This window comes from Oryzias latipes, chromosome 24 (genome assembly GCF_002234675.1).
Source record: "Oryzias latipes chromosome 24, ASM223467v1".
NCBI classification, from domain to species: domain Eukaryota; kingdom Metazoa; phylum Chordata; class Actinopteri; order Beloniformes; family Adrianichthyidae; genus Oryzias; species Oryzias latipes.
Window position 1 is genome coordinate 11143574 of NC_019882.2, and position 9389 is coordinate 11152962.

Below are 9389 nucleotides of genomic sequence, written 5' to 3' on the forward strand. Positions count from 1 at the left end.
CAGTGACCTGTTGTGATCAAACTTACGTGTAGTAGGTGGTAAATATGTTGTAGGTGATAAATGGGTTGTAGGTGGTAAATGTGTTGTAGGAAGACAATGAGTGAAATCTGAAAAAACAATAGGAACAGGAATAAAGTTTGTCTTGTTTTGACTCTGTGTTTGTCCACAGAAAGATAGAACTGTTTCAAACTTCTTACTGTGTTGATCCAAAGACTGGCAGAAGTTTCTGTCAGAAGGAATGGCGTTGATGCATCCACATGAGCCTGCAGAGATCTGGTCACATGCTCCATACATCAGACACTGGTCACATGACCACCGATACTGGTCCTCACAAATGCACTGGTGACCATTATTGATTGGAGTGCAAACTGCAGACAATTATGAAAGACGACAATTTCAAGATTTGCTTTCACACTTTTTCTCTACACTAAACTTGTTGATGGGAATACAGTATATTTCTACATTTAATGATTGTGTCGTGTTAATAACACATTCTATGTAAAAACCTATTTGGCAGATTTCATCTTTTCATGTTACTCTTGTTTATTTTTATTAGTACACATACTTTCTTTTTGCCTTAAATGATCACATAGGCTTTTAATTTGCTTTACCTGTAGTGATATTGGACTGATTGATCTGTGTGTTTCTCTTGATACTGAGTGGGTAGGAGATGTTTCTCAGAATGCTCCTCAACATGTTGACTGTTCTCAACTCTGTGATGTTCATCTCAACAGAAAGGACATATTTATAAGCAGGTGGAGGATTTGCTGAAATACATTTGAAAGAAACAAGTTAGAAACAAACAGTAGTTTATGACTTTGTTCACTTTTATTGCTTTAAAAGAATGAAGTAGTCTATTGTTATTCATTGAGCTGTCATAGTTATCATACATCTTGAGTATTTGTAATCATTTCTCTAGACACTGACCCAGATTCTAGAAATCAATAATACATAGAAATTGTTGGGTTTGAGTTGTCTCTTCCTGAGTTTTCCTCTTTTGTGTAAAATCTGTAGTTAGTTTAAACTGAGGGTAAACATATAGACAGATAGTAAAGTCCAGTGTTATAGAGGAATTGCTAAATCTTTAAAAACTGTCTAACTGTTAATACTACCATAAAAGGATTATTGGTTTTAAAAATGTAACTGACAAAAAAACCATTTGATTTAGCCACAGTGACGTGTTGTGATCAAACTTACGTGTAGTAGGTGGTAAATATGTTGTAGGTGATAAATGGGTTGTAGGTGGTAAATGTGTTGTAGGAAGACAATCATTGAAATCTGAAAAAACAATAGGAACAGGAATAAAGTTTGTCTTGTTTTGACTCTGTGTTTGTCCACAGAAAGATAGAACTGTTTCAAACTTCTTACTGTGTTGATACAGAGACTGGCAGAAGTTTCTGTCAGAAGGAATGGCGTTGATGCATCCACATGAGCCTGCAAAGATCTGGTCACATGCTCCATACATCAGACACTGGTCACATGACCACCGATACTGGTCCTCACAAATGCACTGGTGACCATTATTGATTGGAGTGCAAACTGCAAACAATTATGAAAGACAACAATTTCAAGATTTGATTTCACACTTTTTCTCTACACTAGAACTTGTTGATGGGAATACAGTATATTTCTACATTTAATGATTGTGTCGTGTTAATAACACATTCTATGTAAAAACCTATTTGGCAGATTTCATCTTTTCATGTTACTCTTGTTTATTTTTATTAGTACACATACTTTCTTTTTGCCTTAAATGATCACATAGGCTTTTAATTTGCTTTACCTGTAGTGATATTGGACTGATTGATCTGTGTGTTTCTCTTGATACTGAGTGGGTAGGAGATGTTTCTCAGAATGCTCCTCAACATGTTGACTGTTCTCAACTCTGTGATGTTCATCTCAACAGAAAGGACATATTTATAAGCAGGTGGAGGATTTGCTGAAATACATTTGAAAGAAACAAGTTAGAAACAAACAGTAGTTTATGACTTTGTTCACTTTTATTGCTTTAAAAGAATGAAGTAGTCTATTGTTATTCATTGAGCTGTCATAGTTATCATACATCTTGAGTATTTGTAATCATTTCTCTAGACACTGACCCAGATTCTAGAAATCAATAATACATAAAAATTGTTGGGTTTGAGTTGTCTCATCCTGAGTTGTCCTCTTTTGTGTAAAATTTGTAGTTAGTTTAAACTGAGGGTAAACATATAGACAGATAGTAAAGTCCAGTGTTATAGAGGAATTGCTAAATCTTTAAAAACTGTCTAACTGTTAATACTACCATAAAAGGATTATTGGTTTTAAAAATGTAACTGACAAAAAAACCATTTGATTTAGCCACAGTGACGTGTTGTGATCAAACTTACGTGTAGTAGGTGGTAAATATGTTGTAGGTGATAAATGGGTTGTAGGTGGTAAATGTGTTGTAGGAAGACAATCATTGAAATCTGAAAAAACAATAGGAACAGGAATAAAGTTTGTCTTGTTTTGACTCTGTGTTTGTCCACAGAAAGATAGAACTGTTTCAAACTTCTTACTGTGTTGATACAGAGACTGGCAGAAGTTTCTGTCAGAAGGAATGGCGTTGATGCATCCACATGAGCCTGCAAAGATCTGGTCACATGCTCCATACATCAGACACTGGTCACATGACCACCGATACTGGTCCTCACAAATGCACTGGTGACCATTATTGATTGGAGTGCAAACTGCAAACAATTATGAAAGACAACAATTTCAAGATTTGATTTCACACTTTTTCTCTACACTAGAACTTGTTGATGGGAATACAGTATATTTCTACATTTAATGATTGTGTCGTGTTAATAACACATTCTATGTAAAAACCTATTTGGCAGATTTCATCTTTTCATGTTACTCTTGTTTATTTTTATTAGTACACATACTTTCTTTTTGCCTTAAATGATCACATAGGCTTTTAATTTGCTTTACCTGTAGTGATATTGGACTGATTGATCTGTGTGTTTCTCTTGATACTGAGTGGGTAGGAGATGTTTCTCAGAATGCTCCTCAACATGTTGACTGTTCTCAACTCTGTGATGTTCATCTCAACAGAAAGGACATATTTATAAGCAGGTGGAGGATTTGCTGAAATACATTTGAAAGAAACAAGTTAGAAACAAACAGTAGTTTATGACTTTGTTCACTTTTATTGCTTTAAAAGAATGAAGTAGTCTATTGTTATTCATTGAGCTGTCATAGTTATCACACATCTTGAGTATTTGTAATCATTTCTCTAGACACTGACCCAGATTCTAGAAATCAATAATACATAAAAATTGTTGGGTTTGAGTTGTCTCATCCTGAGTTGTCCTCTTTTGTGTAAAATTTGTAGTTAGTTTAAACTGAGGGTAAACATATAGACTGATAGTAAAGTCCAGTGTTATAGAGGAATTGCTAAATCTTTAAAAACTGTCTAACTGTTAATACTACCATAAAAGGATTATTGGTTTTAAAAATGTAACTGACAAAAAAACCATTTGATTTAGCCACAGTGACCTGTTGTGATCAAACTTACGTGTAGTAGGTGGTAAATATGTTGTAGGTGATAAATGGGTTGTAGGTGGTAAATGTGTTGTAGGAAGACAATGAGTGAAATCTGAAAAAACAATAGGAACAGGAATAAAGTTTGTCTTGTTTTGACTCTGTGTTTGTCCACAGAAAGATAGAACTGTTTCAAACTTCTTACTGTGTTGATCCAGAGACTGGCAGAAGTTTCTGTCAGAAGGAATGGCGTTGATGCATCCACATGAGCCTGCAGAGATCTGGTCACATGCTCCATACATCAGACACTGGTCACATGACCACCGATACTGGTCCTCACAAATGCACTGGTGACCATTATTGATTGGAGTGCAAACTGCAGACAATTATGAAAGACGACAATTTCAAGATTTGCTTTTACACTTTTTCTCTACACTAAACTTGTTGATGGGAATACAGTATATTTCTACATTTAATGATTGTGTCCTGTTAATAACACATTCTATGTAAAAACCTATTCGGCAGAATTCATCTTTTCATGTTACTCTTGTTTATTTTTATTAGTACACATACTTTCTTTTTGCCTTAAATGATCACATAGGCTTTTAATTTGCTTTACCTGTAGTGATATTGGACTGATTGATCTGTGTGTTTCGCTTGATACTGAGTGGGTAGGAGATGTTTCTCAGAATGCTCCTCAACATGTTGACTGTTGTCAACTCTGTGATGTTCATCTCAACAGAAAGGACATATTTATAAGCAGGTGGAGGATTTGCTGAAAGACATTTGAAAGAAACAAGTTAGAAACAAACAGTAGTTTATGACTTTGTTCACTTTTATTGCTTTAAAAGAATGAAGTAGTCTATTGTTATTCATTGAGCTGTTATAGTTATCACACATCTTGAGTATTTGTAATCATTTCTCTAGACACTGACCCAGATTCTAGAAATCAATAATACATAAAAATTGTTGGATTTGAGTTGTCTCATCCTGAGTTGTCCTCTTTTGTGTAAAATTTGTAGTTAGTTTAAACTGAGGGTAAACATATAGACAGATAGTAAAGTCCAGTGTTATAGAGGAATTGCTAAATCTTTAAAAACTGTCTAACTGTTAATACTACCATAAAAGGATTATTGGTTTTAAAAATGTAACTGACAAAAAAACCATTTGATTTAGCCACAGTGACGTGTTGTGATCAAACTTACGTGTAGTAGGTGGTAAATATGTTGTAGGTGATAAATGTGTTGTAGGTGGTAAATGTGTTGTAGGAAGACAATCAGTGAAATCTGAAAAAACAATAGGAACAGGAATAAAGTTTGTCTTGATTTGACTCTGTGTTTGTCCACAGAAAGATAGAACTGTTTCAAACTTCTTACTGTGTTGATACAGAGACTGGCAGAAGTTTCTGTCAGAAGGAATGGTGTTGATGCATCCACATGAGCCTGCAAAGATCTGGTCACATGCTCCATACATCAGACACTGGTCACATGACCACCGATACTGGTCCTCACAAATGCACTGGTGACCATTATTGATTGGAGTGCAAACTGCAGACAATTATGAAAGACGACAATTTCAAGATTTGCTTTCACACTTTTTCTCTACACTAAACTTGTTGATGGGAATACAGTATATTTCTACATTTAATGATTGTGTCGTGTTAATAACACATTCTATGTAAAAACCTATTTGGCAGATTTCATCTTTTGATGTTACTCTTGTTTTTTTTTATTAGTACACATACTATCTTTTTGCCTTAAATGATCACATAGACTTTTAATTTGCTTTACCTGTAGTGATATTGGACTGATTGATCTGTGTGTTTCTCTTGATACTGAGTGGGTAGGAGATGTTTCTCAGAATGCTCCTCAACATGTTGACTGTTGTCAAATCTGTGATGTTCATCTCAACAGAAAGGACATATTTATAAGCAGGTGGAGGATTTGCTGAAAGACATTTGAAAGAAACAAGTTAGAAACAAACAGTAGTTTATGACTTTGTTCACTTTTATTGCTTTAAAAGAATCAAGTAGTCTATTGTTATTCATTGAGCTGTCATAGTTATCATACATCTTGAGTATTTGTAATCATTTCTCTAGACACTGACCCAGATTCTAGAAATCAATAATACATAAAAATTGTTGGGTTTGAGTTGTCTCATCCTGAGTTGTCCTCTTTTGTGTAAAATTTGTAGTTAGTTTAAACTGAGGGTAAACATATAGACAGATAGTAAAGTCCAGTGTTATAGAGGAATTGCTAAATCTTTAAAAACTGTCTAACTGTTAATACTACCATAAAAGGATTATTGGTTTTAAAAATGTAACTGACAAAAAAACCATTTGATTTAGCCACAGTGACGTGTTGTGATCAAACTTACGTGTAGTAGGTGGTAAATATGTTGTAGGGGATAAATGTGTTGTAGGTGGTAAATGTGTTGTAGGAAGACAATCAGTGAAATCTGAAAAAACAATAGGAACAGGAATAAAGTTTGTCTTGATTTGACTCTGTGTTTGTCCACAGAAAGATAGAACTGTTTCAAACTTCTTACTGTGTTGATACAGAGACTGGCAGAAGTTTCTGTCAGAAGGAATGGTGTTGATGCATCCACATGAGCCTGCAAAGATCTGGTCACATGCTCCATACATCAGACACTGGTCACATGACCACCGATACTGGTCCTCACAAATGCACTGGTGACCATTATTGATTGGAGTGCAAACTGCAGACAATTATGAAAGACAACAATTTCAAGATTTGATTTCACACTTTTTCTCTACACTAGAACTTGTTGATGGGAATACAGTATATTTCTACATTTAATGATTGTGTCGTGTTAATAACACATTCTATGTAAAAACCTATTTGGCAGATTTCATCTTTTGATGTTACTCTTGTTTTTTTTTTATTAGTACACATACTATCTTTTTGCCTTAAATGATCACATAGGCTTTTAATTTGCTTTACCTGTAGTGATATTGGACTGATTGATCTGTGTGTTTCTCTTGATACTAAGTGGGTAGGAGATGTTTCTCAGAATGCTCCTCAACATGTTGACTATTATCAACTCTGTGATGTTCATCTCAACAGAAAGGACATATTTATAAGCAGGTGGAGGATTTGCTGAAAGACATTTGAAAGAAACAAGTTAGAAACAAACAGTAGTTTATGACTTTGTTCACTTTTATTGCTTTAAAAGAATGAAGTAGTCTATTATTAATCATTGAGCTGTTATAGTTATCACACATCTTGAGTATTTGTAATCATTTCTCTAGACACTGACCCAGATTCTAGAAATCAATAATACATAAAAATTGTTGGGTTTGAGTTGTCTCATCCTGAGTTGTCCTCTTTTGTGTAAAATCTGTAGTTAGTTTAAACTGAGGGTAAACATATAGACAGATAGTAAAGTCCAGTGTTATAGAGGAATTGCTAAATCTTTAAAAACTGTCTAACTGTTAATACTACCATAAAAGGATTATTGGTTTTAAAAATGTAACTGACAAAAAAACCATTTGATTTAGCCACAGTGACGTGTTGTGATCAAACTTACGTGTAGTAGGTGGTAAATATGTTGTAGGTGATAAATGGGTTGTAGGTGGTAAATGTGTTGTAGGAAGACAATCAGTGAAATCTGAAAAAACAATAGGAACAGGAATAAAGTTTGTCTTGTTTTGACTCTATGTTTGTCCACAGAAAGATAGAACTGTTTCAAACTTCTTACTGTGTTGATACAGAGACTGGCAGAAGTTTCTGTCAGAAGGAATGGCGTTGATGCATCCACATGAGCCTGCAGAGATCTGGTCACATGCTCCATACATCAGACACTGGTCACATGACCACCGATACTGGTCCTCACAAATGCACTGGTGACCATTATTGATTGGAGTGCAAACTGCAGACAATTATGAAAGACGACAATTTCAAGATTTGATTTCACACTTTTTCTCTACACTAAACTTGTTGATGGGAATACAGTATATTTCTACATTTAATGATTGTGTCCTGTTAATAACACATTCTATGTAAAAACCTATTTGGCAGATTTCATCTTTTGATGTTACTTTTGTTTTTTTTTATTAGTACACATACTTTCTTTTTGCCTTAAATGATCACATAGGCTTTTAATTTACTTTACCTGTAGTGATATTGGACTGATTGATCTGTGTGTTTCTCTTGATACTGAGTGGGTAGGAGATGTTTCTCAGAATGCTCCTCAACATGTTGACTGTTGTCAAATCTGTGATGTTCATCTCAACAGAAAGGACATATTTATAAGCAGGTGGAGGATTTGCTGAAAGACATTTGAAAGAAACAAGTTAGAAACAAACAGTAGTTTATGACTTTGTTCACTTTTATTGCTTTAAAAGAATGAAGTAGTCTATTGTTATTCATTGAGCTGTCATAGTTATCACACATCTTGAGTATTTGTAATCATTTCTCTAGACACTGACCCAGATTCTAGAAATCAATAATACATAAAAATTGTTGGGTTTGAGTTGTCTCTTCCTGAGTTGTCCTCTTTTGTGTAAAATTTGTAGTTAGTTTAAACTGAGGGTAAACATATAGACTGATAGTAAAGTCCAGTGTTATAGAGGAATTGCTAAATCTTTAAAAACTGTCTAACTGTTAATACTACCATAAAAGGATTATTGGTTTTAAAAATGTAACTGACAAAAAAACCATTTGATTTAGCCACAGTGACGTGTTGTGATCAAACTTACGTGTAGTAGGTGGTAAATATGTTGTAGGTGATAAATGGGTTGTAGGTGGTAAATGTGTTGTAGGAAGACAATCAGTGAAATCTGAAAAAACGATTAGAACAGGAATAAAGTTTGTCTTGATTCAACTCTGAGTTTGTCCTCAGAAAGATAGAACTGTTTCAAACTTCTTACTGTGTTGATACAGAGACTGGCAGAAGTTTTGCTCAGTTTTTCTGACAGACTATAATACTTACTATTGAGCTCTGATTGACAGAACTGTCCATCTGTGGGAACAGTTTTAATGCATCCACATGTGTCTCCTTCATTGCATTTCCCGTAGGTGGCGCACTTGTCACATGGCCACAGGTAGTAATGCTCACATCTGCACTCATAGCCATCATTGCTGGGAGAACAAACTGCACATAAATAGAAAAAAAACATTTTTTAATGTTGCAGTTCTTTTTGTATTATGTCTAAAGTTTCAGACTTTAAGAAATTAAAATGTTTCCTCTTGCCTGTGGTAACGTCAGCGTCTATGATTTTCTCATTGGAGTGGATTTGAAGAGGCAAAGTGAGGTTTCCAAAAGTGCTTCTTAGCTGTGTTAGGTCATTTAGGATGAGCTTAATGTCCAAACGGTATTCATAAACTGGAACTGTTAAAAAGTACATTAAACACAAGATTAAGTTCTGGCTCTACTCCTTAATAGGTCCATTTATAGATCAACATGCTAAAAGATGCCAAAAAAGGAAAGTACGGATATATTTTAAGATTTGGCAAAGATATAATAGGTTTCTTTCAAGCAAGAAGCTCAAATTTTAAACAGCTTCACCTATGTGTTACATTTATATACCAAATAAATCTACCAAAGCATGTACCCGTAGTTTTATTGTGCACTTTGAAAGTCTTGTTTGACTTGTTTGGCAACAAAGAAATGCAAAACAGCTTCAAATCTGCCTCACATCATCTCAAACCAGGAAGTGGTTTGGTGTCTATCCCCATCAGGATAGACACAAACCATGATTCTGCTTTACAGTCAGGAGTTTCTGCTCTATTACATCTGTCATCTACACCTGAGAATTTTCAAAAAGGGCCTGCAAGCAATGTCAAACTTTCTCAGCTCAGTTACACCCCACACCAGAAGTTCTGTCAACTTTTCCCACAGTTCTTTGCTGCTGCAGAATG

General features: G+C 34.7%; 1 protein-coding gene and 1 long non-coding RNA gene across 2 annotated transcripts; both read right to left on the reverse strand.

Annotated features, from left to right (window-relative positions):
• Positions 1 to 22: 22 nt before the first annotated feature.
• On the reverse strand, positions 23 to 6695 carry LOC111947113. Its single transcript, XM_023953292.1, has 14 exons — positions 6471 to 6695; positions 5884 to 6225; positions 5298 to 5453; positions 4713 to 5054; positions 4127 to 4282; positions 3713 to 3883; positions 3542 to 3622; positions 2956 to 3111; positions 2370 to 2711; positions 1784 to 1939; positions 1198 to 1539; positions 612 to 767; positions 191 to 368; positions 23 to 107 (listed from the first exon to the last, which is right to left on the reverse strand). Exons 1-14 carry the CDS (start codon positions 6583 to 6585, stop codon positions 23 to 25), a joined length of 2778 nt encoding a protein of 925 aa, XP_023809060.1. The 5' UTR covers positions 6586 to 6695.
• Positions 6696 to 7216: 521 nt separating this feature from the next.
• Positions 7217 to 8308, reverse strand: LOC111947122. The gene is made up of 3 exons (XR_002872934.1): positions 8228 to 8308; positions 7642 to 7797; positions 7217 to 7398 (listed from the first exon to the last, which is right to left on the reverse strand). It is a non-coding gene; the product is annotated as an uncharacterized LOC111947122 (long non-coding RNA).
• Positions 8309 to 9389: the final 1081 nt, after the last annotated feature.

Bases quoted from the DNA above. Each gene is read 5' to 3' on its own strand.
- LOC111947113 (XM_023953292.1), bottom strand. From the start codon at position 6,585: ATGAACATCACAGAGTTGATAATAGTCAACATGTTGAGGAGCATTCTG. The intron at 4,283-4,712 runs GTAAGTTTGATC...AATGTCTTTCAG, and splicing joins ATATTTACCACCTACTACAC to CAAATCCTCCACCTGCTTAT. The intron at 1,540-1,783 runs GTAAAGCAAATT...AATTGTTTGCAG, and splicing joins TCAGTCCAATATCACTACAG to TTTGCACTCCAATCAATAAT.